Source organism: Sycon ciliatum, chromosome 9, assembly GCF_964019385.1.
Source record: "Sycon ciliatum chromosome 9, ocSycCili1.1, whole genome shotgun sequence".
Lineage (NCBI taxonomy): Eukaryota > Metazoa > Porifera > Calcarea > Leucosolenida > Sycettidae > Sycon > Sycon ciliatum.
The window spans coordinates 26334982-26357742 of record NC_088651.1 but is presented as its reverse complement, the minus strand read 5'-3'; the positions used below and the strand labels follow the sequence as shown (position 1 = coordinate 26357742).

The 22761-nt window shown below is 49.0% G+C and overlaps 1 protein-coding gene across 1 annotated transcript in view; it reads left to right on the top strand.

Moving 5' to 3' along the window:
• Nucleotides 1–22761, top strand: part of LOC135824637 (protein slit-like) — a 244559-nt gene that overhangs the window by 210562 nt on the left and 11236 nt on the right. Inside the window, exon 9 of the mRNA XM_065337361.1 lies at nt 13153–13290. Within this exon, the coding sequence (XP_065193433.1) occupies nt 13153–13290 (138 nt within the window). The remainder of the gene's footprint in view (nt 1–13152; nt 13291–22761) is intronic.

Below are 22761 nucleotides of genomic sequence, written 5' to 3'. Positions count from 1 at the left end.
GACCCATAAATTGAAGAGTGCGTATTCATTTCTCAGCTTGGGTTCATGTCTGGACATGTATCCTGGCTATGCTTCACAAAAAGAGAGCACTTTTTGCCTGTTTTCACTGAAAAAAGAGCACTTTTTTAGCATATTTTGAGAGACGCGAAAAGCACTAAGTGCGAATTATAAAAGCACTTTTGGGAAAGGACTAGTTGCTGCCGTCGAGGCTGGCTGAGGGAATGAGCTGGATCCTTGCCGCACTGATGGTTCGCCAAGCCCCAGGAGTCAGCGGCCGCACGCATTACACTGAACAGACCCAGACTGCTCTCTAACCGGCTTTGCTCGCTCCACTGTGCACTTGTGACGCGCCATGCAGCGGGGCTGAGAGAAACTCCGGTCGCAGGTGTCACACAGGACCGGCTTGATCTTGTGCTCAGTCCTGGTGCGGTGCGCGCAAGCAACAGCTTCACAGCATGCTGACCTCCAGGTATCACTGCGGTGACTCATAACGTCAATGCCGACTTCCGGATTGGTCACACCAGTCTCTCTCCTTGACAATCGCAATATTGAGGTCAGCACGGATTGCATCTTTCCACCGCTTCTTGGGCTTGTGTTGAGGTCGGGTCTGGGTCAGTGAACCGAACAGGAGTAGCCGGGGCAAGCGTTTGGGCGACATGCGGATAACATGACCAAGCCAAGTCAGTCTGCGAAACATAATCTTCTCTGTAACTAGCTCTGTATCACCCCACCACGTTCGGACTGTGGATTAGGACAAGCGTTCCTCTTGCTGCCTCTTTCCGCTGATGCCAAATATAGTCCGCAAGCATTGGTTGTAGATTACTTCCAAATGACGCACATCCCGCTTCAGGGTGTCCAGGTTTCAGAGCCATACAGCAATGCTGAGAGAACAGTGGCTGTGTATACATTACGTTTCGTGGAGACCGGTAAATCTCTGTTCTTAAAGACTGGCTTACGGAGGCGTCCGAAAGCTTTGGAGGCTGCAACTATGCGATGAGTGACGTCTGCAGATGTTGTGCGATCAGGTGTTATGAGGTAACCAAGGTAGTTAAACTCAGTGACATGCTGCACGTCACCTGCTGCTGTGCGCAGGGGTGCCACATCCGTTTCGTGTACTCCAGTCCCAACCGCTATGAATTTTAGTCTTCATGGCGTTGACCCTGAGCCCGAATGAGGTGGCAACATCAATGAACAGCTGGAGAGCAGATTGGGCGCCATTCCAAGTTTTGGCTAAGAGGACACCATCATCGGCAAACTGGAATTCTTTTGCACATGTGGAGCTGGCTGCGCTAAGTCTTGCATTAAAGAGTTTATCACTGCGGTGACTCATAACGTCAATGCCGACTTCCGGATTGGTCAAAGCAACATTCCGCCACTGGTCCACGACTGCACACATGTAAATGTTGAACAACACCGGTGCCATTGTGCAGCCTTGCCGGAGACCATTTTCCACAGGGAAACCATCAAGGAGCTGATCGCCAATTCGCAGCTGTGCCACCATTCCAGTGTGGAAGGCTTCAATCAAGGACACCATCTGAGCAGGCACTCCCAAACGGTGCAGAGCGATCCAAAGGCCAGCACGAGGCACAGAATCGTATGCCTTGCGTAGATCAATGTACACAGAAAAACCTTTGGCTTGATGTTCACGGAGTTTTTCGAGGACTTGCCGCAGTGAGAAGACCATGGGCACAGTGCCTCTCCCACGACGGAATCCACATTGGGAATCTGGAAGAAGGGAATCCGCGAACTTCTGCAACCTGTTAGGAATAAGCCGTGCAATTACTTTGCCAGCAACGTCGAGGAGTGATATCCCACGCCAGATAGCGCATAACGTCAAATTGCCCTTCTTGGGAATCTGAACCAAAACGGCATCATTCCACTTCTGTGGAACTTCACCCGCCTGAAAGCAGTCTATCGCAAGCTCATGGAGCTTGGAGACAAGCATCGGGCCACCATATTTCAGTATTTCGGGCAAAATACCAGAGTATCCAGGTGCCTTCCTGTTTTGCAGAGTCGCAAGGGCCTTGCGGACTTCCTCAATTGTTGTTGTTGTTGTGTTTATTTTAATTCGCAAACCAAACGGGCAGATCTGCCCAATGAAAAGGTGGCGAATGCAGATAGAAAGCAGTAATAAATGAAATTGGGGACTGATGTAATTAGGATAGAGGTGGAGAAAAACTAAGCCAGCTGATCATCAAACAGGACGTCTGGTACTCTAGGTACTAAGGCCAGTAAGTGTGTGCGGGATCATGCTGGCGCGGAACTGGCGGAGCGTGGAGATGGCACGTATATCGCTGGGTAATGTGTTCCACAGCTGGGCGCCCCGGAACGCGAGGCAACCCTTGCCGAACCTGGTGGAAACTGGCGGTTGGCGCAGACCCATGGTGGAGTGCAACCTAGTTGGGCCAGCTGCCGAAGGAACTAGGAGGGCTTGCAGTTCAGAACTTGCGTGCTCATTCCGAGACCTCCAGACCAGAACGATGAACTTCTGCCTGAATATCTCGGATACTCTGTAGGTGTCCAATTGCAGCAGGAGGGTACGCGCGGAGGTGTGATGCGAGAGTCCGAAAACCGCCCTTGCCGCCCGATTCTGCATGACTTGTAGCCGATCCAATTGGTTGGCAGTAAGAAGCGGGGAAAACGCATTGGATCCGTACATCAGGTCAGACATGATGATCGCTTTAAAGTAGAGAACTCGGCTCTGATGAGTCAAGCAGCGACGCAACCTCCATAGTGCTCCGATCCTCTGGGCCAGTCGAGCGGTGCAGCGATCAACATGGGGCGTCCATGACAGATCCGAGTCGAGGAGCACTCCAAGATACCTGGCCGCAGTAACGACAGGAATCGGCGTTTCATGACAGTTTACATTGATCGTATGCTGGGGCTGCTGAGGCTGCCTGTTGGGGTATACAGGGATCACGTGGCTCTTGGCTGCATTCAAAATGAGACCACGGGTCTGCAACCAGTCAGCAAGTGCAGAAACCGAGGCCGGTAGCGTAGCAGATACCGTGTCCAGGGATGTGCTGCTGCTGATCAGCGCAATGTCATCGGCAAATTGAACTGATGAAGACTGGTTAGCTATGGTTGGAACTTCGCGGGTGTAGATACTGAAAAGGATCGGTCCTAGAACAGAACCTTGTGGCACGCCACAGGATGGTGCAGAAATGGCACTCTGATCCCGTCCAATACAGATACGCTGAGTACGGCCCGACAGATAGGCGGAAAACCACTTTAGGGCTGTCCCTGTTATGCCGATATCGAAAGGTCCTGGAGTAGCCGTTCATGACAAACCTTGTCGAATGCCTTTGACATATCTAGAAGGCATATGCCAGTACACAAACGCTTGTCCCGTGCACTAAGAATACGATTTAGCTTAAGTACCAGGGCATCCTCCGTTGAGTGGCCTGCGCGGAATGCAAACTGAGTCGTGGGGAGGGTACCAGATATGTCCAGAAACTGGGCTAGCTTCTTTTGTACGACTTTCTCCAAGAGTTTTGATAATATGGGAAGTAGGGACACTGGACGGAAGTTAGTGGGAATAGACGGGTCCCCGGCTTTGAACAGCGGGATAACGTGTGCGAGTTTGAAGGCTGTGGGGACAGTGCCATTGACAAGCGAGGCATTAAACAACGTGGCCACGGACGCAGCTAGGATATCGGCACAGCACTTCAGAAGGTGACCAGGTATCCCGTCGCTTCCTGTTGCTTTGGCAGGATTGATTTGTCGGAGAAGCCGTTCTACTTCGCCAAAAGACACTTGGGGCAATTCTGACATTGCAGTCTGAGGCTGTGGACCTTGCGGTAGCGGGATGCTGTGAGGACGGGCATTGTCTGTTACTACTGCCTGGAAGACTGACGAAACTTCTTCAATGGGGCAAGTAGGCTCCACACGTACTCTCTTCCTGTTCGTAACAGAGTTTATGACGTTCCAGAGCTTACGCGGGTTCTGACTGGACGCGGCACATTGCACTCGGAAGAAATCATTGCGCTTTCGGCGATAGGCATTTCTGGCGCTTGAGCGTGCTTGCTTGAACTGTACGTGAAGATTCTGGTTTCCCTTATCGCGTAGCCACCGTCGGTGTAGCTGGTTTTTACGTTGGTTGAGCTTGTGGAGCTCTCTGTCGGACCAGGGCGGATGGGATTTGCGGTTGGAGGATACATAGCGGATGGGTGCATGCTTGTCCACGACAGCCAAGGACTTGGTATGCCACGACGCCCACATGGTGTCCACATCCCGCGTGTTAGTAAAATCATCCAGCCCTGCGGAGCTGACATCCCGACGAAATTCACAGAGGTTCACCGACCGAGTATTTCTCTGAGCTCGGACCCGCTCTACTGCCTGAGGTGACACGCTGCGAGAAACCTGAAGGTGCAGGTTAGCCTCAATCCCAAAGTGGTCGCTAATGGTCAAAGGCAGGACGTGGCACTCACTGATGTCTTGACTAGCTGAAAGAATGAGATCGATAGTTGTACCTGATGGGCACGCCGGTGAGATACGAGTCGGAGCATGAACGTGATTAGTGAGGCCGTAGCAGTTGCAAAGTTCGAGAAATTTCCGGGCGATAGGACAAGGTGGGTAGGGGGTTGAAACATTAACGTTAAAATCGCCAATGACTGTGATGCTTGGGTTGTCCACGAAAGCCCTGTGCAGCTGCTCTTCAAAATTCTGCCAGTACAAGATGGGCTCGTCAGGTGGCCGGTAAAAGCACCCAACTAGTTGTCCCCTTCGTCGCCCTTTGACTTCGATCCAGGACGATTCAATGTTAGCGTCGGAAAGCTCTGGGCGCGGTTTTACCTGGAGTCCGGAACGGAAATAAAAGCATACACCGCCACCTCTGCGCACTGGACGATCGTGCCGTATCACACAGTAACCTGGTATATCAATATCACTGTCTGACGTTGTGCTGTCAAGCCAGGTTTCTGCGACGCCAAATATGTCGAAGTTGTATTGCTGTAGGATATCGGCGACCTCAGCTACTTTGTTTCGAAGACTACAAACATTCAAAAAGCCCAGTCTTATGAAGGACTGTGTCAGTGGGGTAAGGCGGTGAGCAGGGGCAGAACGGTTATTCTGGGTACAAGAGCCATGAGCACTGGGACCTGGGATGCCAGCGCCAGCCCCAGGGGAGAGATGTTGACTGTGTACACTGCTAGTAGTTAACTTGGAGGGGGAAAAGCTGGGTGCTAAGGGATTAAGAGATGCCATTAACATTTAAAAAAGATACAGCTAAAGAAATTGTGTTCTGATGATCTATCATTACTAGGGAAAAAGGGATCAGCATGGGGATTAAGAGCAAGTGCAGTAAGTATTAACCGTAATTACCTTCATTGCACTAGTAGCTTCCTCTGCGGGCAGCTTCAACTCTCTCTGCCAGCTTCTTGCGCTCACGGTTTGAACACTCCTTAGCCCACGCAATTTGCGGGTCGTTCAAGGCAGAGGCAGGTGGCTCAGTGCGCCCTGATAGGACAGCGGCGGAGAAGGTGTGTTTGCCTGCTGCCAGTCTGAAGCCATCGTCATCAGGAAAGGGGGCTGTCCCGCTGCTCTTTTCGTTGTCTCCAGGTTGGCTGAAAGCCGGCACATGGTTACTGGTATCAGTTGTGCCAGTGCTGGTCCCATTGGCTAAAAGTGCCTGGCGATAGCTGTTGACTGAGGCAGTGTTCAGCCCTGTGTTGCTAGCTGCACCTGTCTCCACACTGACGACAGCTGGCTCCACAGCGGCTTCTGCGGGCTGGGTAGTCACCGTACCCGTATCAGTGGCTGTACTGACGCTGGGAGGGTTTGTACTCGTACCGGTTGTGTTGCGGTGCTGTGCTTGTGGAAGCTGGGAAGCTGTAGACTGTGCCCCACGGTTGGGACATGCTTTAGCCTCGTGGCCACTGTTGTTGCAGCGCCAACATGTTTGCTGTTGGCCGCGGTGCCATACTCGCAGTTTCAACTGACCTACGGTAACCGTAGATGGAACTGGTGATCGGAGGACCAGGCTGAGAACACGGGTGCCAGTACTTATTTCCAATCCCTCAAACAATACTTTTTTTTGTTGAGGCGACCCAACAATTCGGCCGAATTGGCCCAGCGCAGCACACAATTTACTGTTTTGAAGCCCGACAGGGCACCCAAACACATGCAGATGGGTTAAGTCCACCCCGGAAATCTCGCAGAGCACTTGCTTACCGGAAATCCGGATTCCTGCGTCCAGTATCTTTTCCCGCTCAGCAGAACTCTTCACTGTGACAACGCAATGACCAGGCTTGCCCTGAAGGTCCACCTGGCAGACCTGACATATATCTACCTTACTCTGCTTGAGCGCCTTGGCGTAAAACAAGTGGTCTGCAGACCAGTCCTTCTCAATCCTAAAAGAAAAGGAGGCCGGAGCAGGAGCTCCAAAACTGCCAACCGTCTCCATCGTACACATTTTGTGATTCATGTCCATGTCATTGTTGGTGGCATAGCGAGTTCTGCATCGGTATTCCGTTGGGGGATGCTGGTAAGCGCATCATTGTCAACATCATTGATGACGTTTAGCACAGTCTGAAAGTGCTCGCCCCAGCGCTCATGGGTCTCCGCGATAAAGACACACTCATCACCATTGGCTTTCTTGATTCTAGTTGAGACAGTTGATATCAGTCCTTTAGTGGCATGATGTATGTTGTGAATGCACTCCCACGCACCACGTTCTCCATGACACCAGCGCATAGCAGCTTCAGCATTGAGTTCAAGGAATTTGCGCTTGGCCTGTCGAACAACTGCACGAGATTCACTACGTGCGCGCTGGTACGCTGTCCGGTCAGAGTCGCGCTTTGATGACTGCCACTTCTTATACAATGTATCACGGTTGCGAAGAAGAAGCTCGATGTCTCCCTTCGCCAATTCAAACCAGTGTTTCTTTGCACAGCGCGCGGCTCCAAGGCAATCGCCCGCAATGTCCAATGTGCAGGACTTTAGCTGCGTCCACTCCTCCTCAATATTACTGGTGGCCCCCCACGATTCCTCCAGCCTGTCATCCAAAGCATCGCTTAGCTGCTGTCGAGCTTGGTCAGTGGTTTCACGGGCACCATCAGCACAGGGGCGTAGAGATGTTACATCAAGGAGCACCCGTTTCGGAGCAGTTCTTGGAAACTGGACAACGCATTTCAGACAATACTTCATAGACAACAAAGAATGGTCCGTATCGCACTCTGCACTGGTGATGACACCGCAGTCGATGCAGTTGGCGTGGTGGTGAGCAGGCACTATGCAATAATCTATGCAGAGGCGTGCCTTTGTACCGGGATGCTGCCAGGTGTACTTAGCGCAGCGGCCTTTCTGGAACCAGGTGTTGCAAGCCAAACATTCATTTTTAGCAAGAAATGACAGCAGCTCCTCTCCAGAGGAATTGAGCTGGCCGACCCCATGAGCGCCATGAACATTGAACCACAGGTCTTGTGAGGACCCAGTGCCGATACAAGAATTGAAGACACCGATTAGTACAAACTGATGCGAGTCTGGCACGTGAGAAATAAATTCCTGCAACTGATCATAAAACGTATTCTTCTCAGCACGGGGTCTTGATAACGTAGGTGCATACGCGGATGCAACCTGCAGCCACTGAACACGCTTGCCACAAACAAGCGCCAAACGAGCTACGATGAGTCAGGATCCAAGGGCTGTCCACCGGCAGCCAGCAGCCTCGAACGCACGACGACACAATCCACGGAGCACCAGAGCAACACCTTCGCCGCGAGTGCGACTTTCGTTCGTAGTGCGATGGCAAGGAACGACCTGACGACAGTACAAAGCTGTCGTCCACTCGATACAGCTCTGAACCAAACCACAGTGTCTTCTGCAATCCAGCTACTTGGATGTTGAATCGTTTTGGACTTTATTTGAAGGATTCTCCGAAAGTAAATGTATACTTATCGGGGGAGTTTCCTGGAAGGGTGGATGAGACGAAAGGGAAATGAAAAGGGAGAAGGGAAAATAGTACTTAGCAGAAACACTGCTCAGGGAAAACTACAGGTAAAACCACCAGGGGGAAACAGAATACATGACGAGAGCTAGATACGAAAATCAGGAATTCCAGTGGTGGAGAATTTGTACGTTAAATAATGGTCCTTCAGGAGAAACCAAAACTTAGCAGAAGATCGCTCCCTGCGTAGGCTCTCAGGAACCTTGTTCCAGACAACTGATAAACCGAAAAGAGGAGATTTAAAGAAATGAGTTCCAGAACGAATCTCCTCAGCTGTCGAACAACAAGGTCAATCTTGCGTTCTTTTCGAACACGAAAATTCAAATTTTGAATTTTTTCAAACTTGTCAGCTCGTCTCCTTCCTTCTCAACAAGGGTTCTTACATTCCACGACGCAATAAGGAGCACAGTACCACGACCTGCTGGTGCGTTGGCCTTCCTAGGTGGGTGTTCAGGACGAGGGAACGCAACTCCTCTACACCCAGGTGAGCCGGGAGAAAGTCGATTGTTCGCATATATATAACCTGTGATCGACTTTTCTCTGAGTCCCGGTCTCACGACGACAGCTGGGCGTCATCTTTCCTAGGGGACCTATTATGTAAGTCTACAACTAAGCCAGTGCTGACTCTACACACGCAGAGCCAGCCCGTGGCACAAAAAAATCTTACTACGAAGGGAGCTCCGAAAAGTGCGTCGTTCCCTGCAACTCACACATACATACATACATACATACATACATACATACATACATACATACATACATACATACACGTGTATATCAATGTACAAAACAACGGCCTATAAGTATAACGCTGTCAATGAGCAACTTGAGTTGCTTGGTTACTGCTGGATGAGACGGCTAGCAGCCACTGCTGGTACTGTGGGTCGGTCAGATCGTGTTGATTCTCATTTGCGCCTCCAGTGTGCAGTACAATGCGAATTTGTGAGCAGATAATTGCAGCATCATCATGAGTGGTAGAAAGTGGGGACTATGCTGCACCTCCTGCAGCTGCTGGAGTACTTGCGTGGTCTGGAGCATTATGTAAAACAGGGTTGTTGGTGTTAGGCCTTCCAGATGCTAGATGATGTGCTATGCGTTTGGCAATAGCAGAGCTCGTTGTGACTAGCACACGCTTATTGCCACCCGGTTCGTGCCATAATCCAAGGATGCCAGTTCGCTGATTCCTCTCAAATGCCAACACCAGATGATTGTACCTGTAGGCAAGATACGTAACGTTGTTGTTGTTGAAGAATATTTGGACTGCTACAAACACCCATGTTGCAGCGAAACTGCCACTCCAGCTTTTTTTCTGAGACTGTGACAGAAGCCTGACTAGTGCTGCAATGTGTACTGCTGTGATTCATGAATTCAGTTGACATTCTTTGCCTTCCCTGGGTAATATTGCAGTTCTTCACAACATGCTTAACACAGTTTTATGCTGCTTTTACAGTCTAGATCAAGGCCCAGGCTCATGAAAATGTGACAACTTGACCATGTATAATATTACGTGTCTGTGACTGTCTCTGCTCAAGTTGTTCTACAAGGCATATTGCCAATATTTCAATACTCAGTTTCATAATATAAACAGATTCCTGTCATAGTTCAATGATACAAGCACAGCCATACTACCTTGAACCCACAGCCTTCTCCTGAGAAACACGGGCACATGTCAGAACTCACCCAGTGTAGCCTTAGAGTTCATAGGATCAATGCTTTCCACTCCAACCAACATGAGGCTCAGATGTCTGACCAAATTCTCCTGCCCACACATAGAGCACTTCACTGGCATGTCCCGGTCGCTGCACCTACTGGCTGTTCCAGACCACACTCAGTACTCACAGAGATCAAGTCTCTATTTGCAGACACTACACCCTGACTCCACTATCCCCAGGTTCTGCAGGTACAAGACCCGTTTTTCTATCACAGTCGTCAGTAACATCTTTATCTGGCGACTGGAAAAGAAAAAATAGATATCGTTCCAAGTGCCACTCAAGTGGATGCACTTGAACTTGAGAGAAGCATGCCACTTATTTATTTATTTATTTCGCCTTCCCGTGGCCAGAGAATATAGGCCAATATGGAGGGAGGGGGCGGTAGCCAGCCATGGCAGTAAACAAAACAAAGCAAAATAAATAAATATTACACATAACTGGAGGTAAAGAGAAACAAATCTGGATGAAGAATTAGCAGTTATTAGAATACGAGCCTCATGTTGGCCTTGAAATCTTTTAGCGTACCAGACAATTTTACTGCAGAGCCAGCCAGAGAGAATAGGCAGCGAAAAACGGAGATCTGGTATAAGCTAATGTTCAGGCTTTAGGTAAAGTGCAGGGATTGCGCGTAGGACGAGTGGTAAGACACCAGTTATATTTACACACGTGTGGCGGGGCTTTGTCAAGACGAATAAAATGAACAACAATACACAGTTTTCGATCAGGCGTCCCTCAGGGCAGCATCCTAGGGCCCACATTGTTTCTAGTATACATAAACGACGCCGAAGATCAGCTACCTGCCAGCGTCTCCATCGCCGTGTATGCTGATGATACTACGTTATACACGTCTGTCATGCCTGGACAGACCACAGAGGCCGCCGCAGCTGCACTTCAGACAGCCGTAAACCAGCTGGAAGCCTGGGGAAGTACTTGGAGGGTTACCTTTGAGCCCTCTAAGTCACAGCTGATGTCCGTGACCAGGAAGCTGGCCCCTCTAGACTTCCCCCCTGTCCAATTCCTTGGCACCCCTGTTCCTGTCAGCAGCCAGTTGAAGCTCCTTGGGGTGGTGTTCGACGAGAAGCTCAACTTCAGCGCCCACCTCCACCAGCTTTCTGTGCGCGCACATCAACGCCTCCATTTCATGCGGAAGGCAGCCCCCATCCTGGATGCTGCTGGACGCCTAACCGTCTATAAGGGCTTTGTAAGGCCCATACTTGAGTATGCCCCACTAGCCTGGCTTGGTGCTGCCCAGACCCACCTTGGGAAGTTGGACACAGCACAGCGCAAGGCCATGCAGATGATTGGACCCACCACCGTCCTCCAGAGTCTGCGGGCCAGACGGACGGTCGCAGGGCTGTCCTATCTCTACAAGGTAGTTAACTGCAAGGGCCCACCCCGTCTGACACGCATGCGCCCTCCCCCAAAACCACGGGCCGATACTGTTCGAACCCGCCAGCAGCATTATGCTCAGCGCCAGCACCGGGAACAGCTCTTAAACACCACCCCCGGCACCAGTCCTGATTACCTTCGACGTTCCTTCCCGTACTGTTTCCTTGAATTGTGGAACAGCCTCCCCGAGGACGTCTTTCCCCGTCTGGCCAATCACTCTCCACTCACAGCTTTTAAAAAAGGTGTCGACAAACACATTTCAGACCAGCCATGGTCTTGGGACGTGCTTTGAAGCCCATCATGTTGATCGTCTCACTGTTCTTTCCAGATTGCACCTCTCGGTTTGGGGATGTGCATTGAAGCACCCCATACTAACGGTCTATACTGTCCTCTCTTGGTCACCACTCTCCCTATTACCTATATTGTAATTACCATTCATGTATTGCGCTTCAGATTTTCTTCCGTTTTTGTCTCTTGGTGCGTTACCGGCATGGCGATACTGAGACCTAATGGTCAGTGGAGTGCCTGTAGCCTCACCAGCACTGCTACTATCTGTGACTGTGGCGACCACCATTCAATGTCTAGTCCTCCCCTAACCGTACCCCAACTCTCTCTCTCTCAGCTCTCTTTTTATCTGTCTTTTCTTACTCTTTTTCTTTGTCAGCTTTCCTGGTGGTTATGTGCTTTTTCAAGTAAATAAAAAAATAAAAATAAAAATCTGCTTTACTAGAGATAGGGAAAGTGTTAAACATATCATACAGCTCGGCAGAAGGAAAGTATGATTGTTTGCGGAAAAAAACTTTGAGTATCCTTTTATTGTGGACTTCCAGGGTACTCATTAACGATTTACTTAGTAGGGATGACCAGACGGTTGAGCAGTAGAGAAAAATGGGGAGAATATAGCAATGATAAAAAGTCGAATGCATTCGAGCGGTAGGTGGGAGCATGGAGACACGAGGTAGCCAACAGCTTCACTGACTTTGCTACAGATGTAATCGGCATGTCTACTTAACGATCAGTCTGAGTCAATTACCAAACCAAGATGCTGGTATTGTTTTACCACTGAGAGGCCTGTGAGGGATCCGAGAAGACTGAATGCATAGGTTGGCTCTGAGTTCGGCAGGAATAATATCTCAGTCTTGGCGGTATTAGGTCTTAGTCTCCAGGTAGTCATCCACTGATGGACTTACCTGCGCTCTGAGACTGGTACATGTATCACTGGTAGCTGGCTCTGGACGATCTTTTGTTGTCTTCACTGGCAGGCGAGACTGAGAAAAGGGCATATCTGAGTTAGAAGTAAGAAGTACACGAGCTGAAGAAGATCGAACATGCTTTGTTTTGGACAACCTCTTCTGAAGCTGGGGCCTGAGCGCAAACGAAAACGGCCGTGCTTATTGATAACTACAAGTACTTGACACGAAGCTCCGTAGCTCCATCGCTGACATCCAGCAAACCAAAAATGGAAAATACAAAACCTTCAAACTAATCAAGGACTCCAGTTTCTTTGATTTCTCGCAAAATAAACTTTTGAACACGACTATATCTCGCAAATAAACTTTCTCCAGCCGCGGACAAAATGTTATCAAATACGAAAATTTGCATAAAATCATGCCCACATTTGGATGCACGCGCAGAAGTACTGAGCCCCCTTAAGCACGGCTTGAAAGTCTCAGATATGAAATCGTTGCCCGATATACATGTATGTCGAGGACGACACTGGTAAGAGCATTAGACAAAACGGGTAACCACAATTCAAGTCCGCGGAGCAACATATCACACCACTTGTGTGGTTCTAAAAGCGCCATCTCCGTTCGCCAGTGTCGTGCAATGTGACGTAACTGGTGTTGTTAGTGGATATTATAGCGTAACTTGTAGCTCTTTGGTCCTCTTTCCCTCATATAAATTACTGATATTGCTTTGCTTTGCTTTTCATCCTAGTCCATGCTTTGCATTTCGTCATACATTGCGTTGCGTTGCACCCTTTTTCTGTTCCACCTTTGTGCTCTTTCCAATAAAGGTTTTAGATAATTCGGAGTATGTTTCAAATTTTTTGGGGTCCGGGATCGAGAAGTTTATTTGATTGCGCTTCTGTGTTGTTACTTCCAGGTTCATGCGACGACATTGATGAATGTAGTACAGGTGATGTCTGTGGATCTAGCACAAGCGATTGTGTAAACCAGCCGGGAAAATATACATGCACATGCAAAGTTGGGTACATCAAAAAAGGAGATAATGACTGCACCGGTAAGGGCCCTTACACACTACGTACATGTAAAACTGAACTAACGTTGCCCATGCGCCTGCCTGATCAAGTGCAGTTGCACACTGACAGGTGATCTGCTTTTTACGTACATGTAGTGCAGTTCGGATGAAAAGTTCTGGTCTCAGAACGAGTGCTGTGTGTGCTTCTTTGATTTCGTTCTGCATCTTGTTTTGGAGCCATGCCCATGGAGCTCAGGTTGACTCCGGCAAGGAGAAAGCGGCGACGTAAAATTGTTGCCGCCATGATATTGTAGGACATGCAGAAGCTAGTGAAGTCGTCTGATGGCGGTCCTGTTCTTGATATTTTCTAGATGACGGATCACAGTTGCTCAAATTTCATGGTCACGACGATGCTCAGCATGCGGTTACGGTGTTGTGAAACCACAATCTCTCGAGAGTGAAAGGCCTTCTCGCTTGTGACATTGTGTTCGTCCCAATACAGTTGTATCCCGACTCCGCCGTACCGCTGATGTTTACGACGTGGTATACGCTACAGGCGCTATGTGCGGTTTGCTTTGTGCGCTGTAGTTTTTATTTATTTATTTATTTCAGTGAACTCGTGGTTCATGACCAATTGGCACGCAAAGTGCGAGAGAGGGGTGATAGCCAACCACGGGAAGAAAAGAAAAGAAAGAAATAATAGAAAAAGAGAAGAAAGAAGGATAGACAAGAATCCAGTATTGAAATCCTATCGTACTACATTATGCGATCGGAGTGCATTTTTAAAGCTGGAAAGACATTTTGATGTCTTAATATGCTGGGGAAGTTGCAGCCAAAGGCTGTAGGACAAAAATAGAGGTAAGTTGGTAAATGCGGCTGAATTAGCACGGGGAAGTGAGAGACTATTACGAGTGGACCGGGACAGAGAAAACCAATCAGTGAATACGGAGAGATGAATGGGAATTTTACCCAGGCGAATTCTGTGGATCAAAACGCAAAGCCGCTGTTTGCGATTATCTTGCAGTGGCTGAGTATTGCTGATACAATAGAGCTCAAGACTAGGAAATAAACGCTGCTTGTTAAACAATATTTTAGGAAGAGATTTATGTTGGATTTCAGGTTTGTTCACAAGATGTTGACTTAGACTACACCAAGACTGACATGCATACTGGAAAATAGGTAATAGATACGAGCGATAAAACATAGAACGGCATGTGTTTGGCAAATGAGAACGAATATGCCGAGAACATTACTAGTTTTCTTGCAAATATAGTCTACATGAGGAGCCCATGTTAGACAGTCCTCAATAATTATACCAAGGTGCTTATGTTCATGGAAGATTTCTATTGTCGATGAGCTGCCAGGACATGATAAAGACACATTACAGAACTGATCACCAGCACCGCAACAGAAAAACATCACTTTGGTCTTTCAAGTGTTTGGTCTCAGCTCCTAAGTCGACATCCAAGAAATGGTGGAGTTTATCTTTTTCTGGAGGTCATTAACTAGCAATTGCCTGCAACTATTTGAAGCGGAAACTGTGGTGTCATCGGCGAACAGTGAAACATTAGGGACAGACATCGGTAGATCATTGACGTAGACTAAAAAGAATAGTGACCCCAGGATTGACCCCTGTGGCACACCAGAGTTAATTGCCTGGGGAGACGAGTGGGTGTTGCCTACGCGTACAGCCTGTAACCTGTCGGTTAGGTAGCTTTCAAAGAAACAAAGCAGGTGGCCACGAATGCCATAGGCACCCAACTTGGCAATCAGGCCTCTATGCCAAACAGTGTCAAAGGCTTTCGCCAGGTCAAAGAAGCACATGCTAGTATGTTCTTTCAAAATGTCGGGACTGCATGATGTTTTGGATTAGGTGGACTAGGTGCAGAGCTGTGGAGTCTCCTCGCCGGAAACCAGACTGCATGGTATGCAAGTACGGGGACAAGTGTCGATATTGCTGATCGTACACAATGCGCTCAAACAGCTTTGAAATACAGTACAGTAGGGAGATGGGTCTGTAGTTCGTTGCATCCGACCGGTAGCCTTTGCGCTTATAAATTGGGACCACTAATGCGTATTTCCATGAGGAGCGAAAGATTCCAGACGACAGAGAGATGTTAAAGAGCAGCGATAACGGATATGCTAGGCTGTCTTGGAGGTGTTTCAGGATTTCGTTTAGTATACCATCGTAACCTTGTTCGGATACTCAAAAGTCACTTTGTGCTGCCAAGCTGAGATCGATAGCTGAAGAACATGCCACACAACAACCAGACCGTAAATCCTTCTCTTTGTCTCGAGAGCACTTGAAAGCCCTCCGAGATCTCAGAGCACGGAAAGACATTATTATCACGAGACCGGACAAAGGTAGAGCCACTGTTATAATCACTAAAGAACAATACCACACGAAGATGGCTACTATCCTTGATGATCGGTCGAAGTTTGTTAAGTTAGGCCCTGTACAGATACACGACCGTACAATAGCTATAGAATCTGATATCGTCAAGTACTTGCGGAAGCTGCGGAATGCAGAGGAAATATCTAAATATGAGTACTTACGAGTTAAACCGATTGGTTCAACACGGCCCAGACTTTATGGATTGCCGAAAATCCATAAGAAGGATTGTCCCCTTCGCCCAATACTTTCAATGTGTGGTTCACCTCAATATACAGTTTCGAAATGGTTGTGCGATATGATTACACCAGTAGCTAAGTACTATTGCAAACACAATGTAAAAGACACTTTCCAATTCATCGATATCCTGCGTGAGCAGCCAGTACCGTCTTCTTCCCACATGTGCTCCTTCGACGTTGTAAGCTTGTTCACCAATGTGCCCGTGATGGAGACAATTGACATTTGCGCTAATGCTCTGTACCACGACAAAGAGTACAGTAAACAGTTCGATTCTCCCTGGATGTCCGAAACTGCTTTCCGCAGACTAATGCAGATGATGACAACTGATGTTGAATTTTCTTTTGATGACACCATGTACCGCCAAATTGACGGGGTGGCCATGGGTTCACCATTGGGTCCAGTTCTGGCCAATGTGTTTGTCGGGTTTTATGAATCGAAGATTCCAAGTGCGATGTGGCCAAGCTTATATGTTAGATTCGTGGATGATTCGTTCACGCATTTCCGTAATCTGGAACAATCGAATGAGTTTCTTGGTATGCTCAACAACCTACATCCCGCTCTGAAATTTACATGTGAACATGAGCAGTCAAACCGTTTGTCTTTTCTCGATGTGTTAGTCGAGAAAACGGAGATGGCTGTTTCAACTTCAGTATATCGAAAACCAACGTTCACCGGGCAATACATTGTCTACGACTCCTATTGCTCGACTTTATACAAAACTAATCTCGTACGAAATTTGATCATGCGCGCTAGGCGGATTTGCTCGCCTGATAAGCTTCAGCAAGAGCTTTGTTTCCTGAAGAAGGTATTCGTTCAGAATGGATATCCTGTTCAGCTCCTCAGTAAGCTGTTTAGCGAACCTGATATTCAGGTTGCCGAGCCTGAGTTTGGACCTGACCCATGTCGTGTATTTTTACGACTTCCATGGAAAGGTCAAATTTCGTTGGATGTGGCCCGCGCCGTGAGGACTGTGGTCAGACAAACCTATTTTGCCACAGCATTGACAACTGTCTTCACTACGGCCCGTGCGTTCACGGTGAAGAAGGATGTTCTTCCTACCCAACTAATTAGCCATGTAATCTATCATTTTGAATGTCGGCATTGTGATAGCCGATATGTAGGAAGAACCCTTCAGCACCTGAACGCACGCGTCAAACAACATGTACCATTGTACCTTTTGTCAGATGCAGCCAAAGCCCAGCGACCTGGACGAGGCCGTCCCCGCAAACAGGTGCCAGTTGCACAACAGAACCACACTATTACAGTACCGGTTGAACCCACTGCAAGTGCACAGTTACGTGAGACTGTAGGAAATGGACAAGCACAGGTACGGAGACCAGTAACAAGGAGCATGACTCGTGCGCTGGTAATGGCATCTACAACCGGACATGGACTGGCAGTGAGCAGTAGCGTGGGATTGTCGTCGGGTGCAGAGGACGGGATGGAAGAGGAAGAGGATGAAGAAGGTGTGAGCAGTGATGAAGAGAGTGAGTTGGACAACCAAGATCAAGATGACCGGACTGAAGGTGAGAGCACAACAAAAGGGTCAGCAATTAAAAAACACCTCTTGTCTAGTAGCCAATGCCGCTCAGTGTATGACGATTCATGCTTCACTGTTTTGTGCCGTGCTCGTAGGTTTCGTGAACTTAAGGTATTAGAAGCTGTTTTCATCCGTAAACACAATCCTAATCTATGCATTCAGAAAGAAAATGTCACAAAATTGAGACTCTTCACCTAGCATTCACACACATATTCATTCGCATACACCTACACCTCACACTTCCTCACTCTATCACATTCACCTGCTTCCACGCCTTCATTTCACTCACCTTTTGTAGTAGCTCACACCGTCTGAACCCTCTCACATCTTTTCTGCTAATTTCTTTCGTCTTCTCTCCCACTTAAGTTTTTTTTTTTCTTCACACCTCACCTTGTATACTCCCCACTATCCTATAACCTATAAGTAGTTTGTTTTTCCGTACAGCCTCTATTGTGAGACGATTTTTCCCTGATGATAGTCTCAAGAAAATCGATTAGGAACAACCATCTTAGATACATGTATTCTCATTCATCATTTTTGTAATGTCCGCTTCACTTATACTATTAATCGCATTAATAAAGTTATTGTCTCCTCGTCGCCTTTTCAGTAACCAGGAGACTTCTTATTGGGGAGACTGCGTATGCATCTGGTTACAGTACGGGATGAAATCGTCAGCGATGTAAACGTTGACTCTACAGGTATTTGGTGGATAAGAGGAACTAACCATTCAGGTCTATCCTTAACGCAGAAGCTGGTAAACTGCTCATTCAGAGCATCCGCAATATCAAGAGGCGCAGTGGCGGAACTTTGGTCAGACCGTGTGATTGCTGTTGGACTAGAGCCCAATGACGATGCTGATTTACGAAGAGTTCTTATAAATGAGTGAAGTGATGGACGCTGGCTGTCGGTGAGAGAAATAATAATGGACTGTATGTATTCTTTATGGGCTACACGTGATAACGTTTTTGCTATATTTCGCTGACGTTTGTACTGCGTTGCATTGGACGGGGTACACCATCTATCATTTTTGATAGATGGTGTAGAGGTCATGCTTTCTCTTAATGCCTGCCCTGAGCACTGGTGTCATCCATGGTGGATCCTGGCGTGAAGGGCGGCTTCGGTTTCTGGTGGTTGACTGGTGATCGAGGTGAGAAGAGCAGACTGAGAGAGACGATTCCAGGACAGACGAGAAGTTAGAAACGGCTGTATCAATATCAAGGCCGCATAAAAGGTCACTCTAGTGAGTTGCGGGAATTTCAGCATTGACGCCTTCCCATTGCGATTGAATGAGCAAGTGATGGCTGAAGCAAGGCAGTGCAGTGTCAGATGTGGACTCTGGAGACTGTGCTATGTCTTTAGCTATGGAGAGCCTGCCGAGGACGATTAAGTGATCAGAGGCACCCAGGGGGCTCAGGGATTCAATGGATGTGAACTTCTCGGGAATGTTTGTGGCGACCAGGTCCAGGCAGCCACGGGGCCCATTGGATGTAAGATGGGTGGGGAACGTAACAAGTTGAGACAGTGCTATGGAGCGAAAAAGGTTACACAAGGCAGAGCCTGCAGCAGATGTTGAGTCGGAGGCACACCAGCTCTGGCAATGGGCAATCAAATCACCAGTTACAATGGTAGATGATGGAGCAGGTAGCTTAATGAGAGCAGTGCGCATAGTGTCTACAAAATAATGTAGGTCAGCAGCGTGCTGGTTTGGGGGTCTATACAAGCAGGCAAACGAGAGTGGTTGGGATGAACCTATGGGAGTAGCTTAAACAGCAAATGCTTCAACGTTCTGTTGGCGAAATGAGTGAATCTCTCTCACTTTGCTAAAGGTGGTAGTGAGCACCAGGGTGGCAGCACCCCCATAGCCTCTGAAGGGTTCAAGGTTAGAGGGAGTTTGCGGTCGGTTACGTCGGAATACTGCATAGTTCGGCAAGTGTTAAGGTATGGTTGGCGGTGAGCCCAGTCTCGGTGATGCACATAATGATTTTTTTATCCCATCCCAACTTCTCTGTACTCGGTCCTCTGATGCCGCTTGGTGGACGCCAGCTTGCAGCAAGGCCGTGAAGGCGAAATAGAGTGCCTGGAAGTCCCTCAAGAGACGACCAGACTCACCCCAATGTCAAGCTAACTATACTCTCGCTGTCCACCGGTCTTCTGATTGCCTACGTGATGCCCTGAATCACCATCTAGCAATAGTCCGTGCACGACTCCAGACCGGCAGTCTTCGAGACAAACAGTGGTGGTCAACCATCAAGCAGTCCATCGGAACCTCCCGAAATAGCTCCATCCTGATTCTTGTCGAAACTGCTGGCAAAGAACATGCCACGAACATCGAGAAAGCAAACTGCCTCGGTCACTACTTCGCGGAGAAATGTAGCCTTGGTGCCAATGACCTGCCAGACACACCTCTGCCCCCTATTCACCAACGCACAGGCAATAGGCTGAAGACCTTACACTTCCGCCCTGCCACAGTCCAGCGAGCTCTCAAGAACCTGGACGCTTCTAAAGCAACTGGCCCTGACGGCATTCCGGCGCAAGTGCTCAGGAAGTCAGCACAGTCACTTGCCAGCCCTCTGGCAAAGCTATTCACCCAGTGCTTCCGGGACGGGGTGCAACCTGCATCCTGGAAGATCGCGAACGTTGTCCCTATTTTCAAGAAAGGCTCCAAGTCTACCCCGAAGAACTACCGTCCGATTGCCCTCCTCTCTATACTCTCTAAGGTGATGGAAGCCATCATCAATCGCAGCATCACTAACTTACTGGAAAGCAATCAGGTCCTCTCGGGACGGCAATTCGGGTTCCGACGCGGCCTGGGCACGACTGATCTTCTCCTCTCACTGCAGCATGAGTGGAGTCGAACGTCCAATGCCGGGGGTGTGATCCGAGTTCTGGCTGTCGACGTGGCCGGCGCATTTGACAAAGTGTCGCACCGCGGTGTAGTTCACAAGGCCATATGTCTTGGGCTAACTGGCCACCTGCTCTCATGGTTGAAAAACTACCTAGAGAGCCGCCAGATCCGGGCCGTGGTTGGTGGACAAACATATGCCACACACGCCATCCGAGCAGGTGTGCCTCAAGGAAGCATCCTGGGGCCCACTCTCTTCTTGATCTTCAAATGACGCTGAGGACCACCTTCCCCAATCGACTAGCCTTGCCACGTACGCAGACGACACAACACTCTACAAGTGTATTCGGTATCTCGGCAACCTCGCAGCTGACTGTGATGATCTCCAGACCGCCGTCAATGCCCTTGCTGCCTGGGGTGCGACCTGGCGAGTGACTTTCGAGCCCGCCAAGTCATACCTACTCGACGTCAGCCACCACCGTCAGCCCTGGGACTGCCCTCCGGTCACATTCCAAGGTGACATGGTTCCTGAAACCCAGTGCCTGAAGCTACTTGGGATAGCCTTCGACAGTCAACTGACATTCTGCCAGCAGATTCGACAGTCAGCCCTGCGCGACACACAGCGACTGGGCTTCCTGAAGAAGGCCTCAGCAGTGCTTTACCCAGGCTGCCGACTCACGGTCTACAACGGCTTTGTTCGCCCAGTCTTAGAGCATGGCATGCTAGTCTGGATGGGTGCTTCTCAGACGGTGCTGGCCCAACTCGATGCTGTACAGCGGAGAGCCCTGCATCTGATCGGCGAAGGCGCATATCTGCCAAGCCGCGAACTCCGGCGCAAAGTGACTGCTCTCTGCTATCTCTACAAAATCCACTACCTGACAGGCCCACAGATGCTAACCCGAATGCTGCCCCCCCCCCAAGCAATACCAGACCACGGCCAACATCCTGCCAACACCAGGCAGCAGGCGCTGGTGGTGGCCGGCCACCGCTACCAGCTCCAGTCTGATATCCCAGCCAATTCTCGCAACAACGTCCGCCGGTCGTTCCCTGAAGGAGTGCTTAACACCTGGAACCAGTTGCCTCGCCAACACCTCCTGGATCAGCCCGACCAGAAGAGGTTGCAGTCCTTCAAGTGCAGCGTCCACCGATTCCTGCGCTCGAGCCACTGGGACTGGGCGACCGACCGGCTGTAGGGACTTGGCGTGGTGGTTTTCTGGACGCTTCTGTGAGAGCGTGAGTTTGTGCACAAATATTATGTATGATTACGCTTCTGCGTGAATGTGCACGTGTGTGTCTGTCGGTGCGTGTGTGTGTGTGTGGTGTGTGTATCTGTGTGTGTGTGGTGTGTGTGTGCGTGCGAGCATGTGTGTGTGTGCGCGCGCGCGCGTGTGTGTGTGGGGGAGGGGGGAGGGGGGGGGGGTGCACATGGTTGGTATGTGGTGTTTATGTGAACGTATGATAATAATCTCTTCAATAATAATAAATATCTTTATTTCAAGATTACCCAACGCCGGCGAACGCCTATCAGGTTGATCTGCTATTTGAACATGCGCATTATGTGTGTGTATGATGTGCCCTATAGCTCACTTAGAATTATTATTATGTTATACACGTAGATGATGTCCATGATGCCTTTCCTCTGCGCAGGTCACCGCACTATTGTTTTTAAGATTAACATAATTATTACTTCTGCATAAGCATTACATACTATGATCATGCTGGCTCCATCCCTTATCTCCTAAGCTACCACCCCCCCATCCCCGGTGCGTCTGCCCAGTGTTGACTCCGAGACCCACGGTCGGACGAGCTGCCCAGGCCTCACCACCACTGCCGTTTCTGTGCTGCCTTCTCGATACATACGTATGTACACTGTATATCATGTGCACATTCACATGTCTTAAGGTTTGTGGTTTTTCAATAAAAAAATAAATAAATAAAAACATGGTCTGTTGGTGCTTGTTATAAGCTGACTTAGATACTCTATCTCCCAACGATTCTTGACATGCTTCAGTATCCGACTGAAGAAGCGCAATCTCGATGACATCTGCGTAGCGTTCAGGGTACCCGCTGGCTTCTCTGACGACATCCATATGTTTACCCATCCTCATTGCAGGGGTTGCTGGAGGCTCATCCAGGCTATCAGACACATAAGTTAGCGGACGACTATTCACCACTGCTTCAACCTCACACAAGAGGGTTTCAAGCTCCTGGACCCTCAGAAACGCTGTTCCCATTACCTTCTTCAAGGCACTCTTCACTGTACCAACCCTTCGCTCATAGAAGCCTCCATGCCATGGTGCAGCTGGAGGATTGAACATCCATGGCACACTCAGTTTGTCAGATGTCGCCTTGAACGGGTTAGCGTTGTCAGACCGGATCCGAGACGGCAAACCACGTCTCGCCTCAAACTTCCGAAACACATTCAAGAATGACTCAGTACTTACTGCCAACAAAATGAGTTTCGCAGAATACACAATCCCGGGTTATGCAGCAGCAATG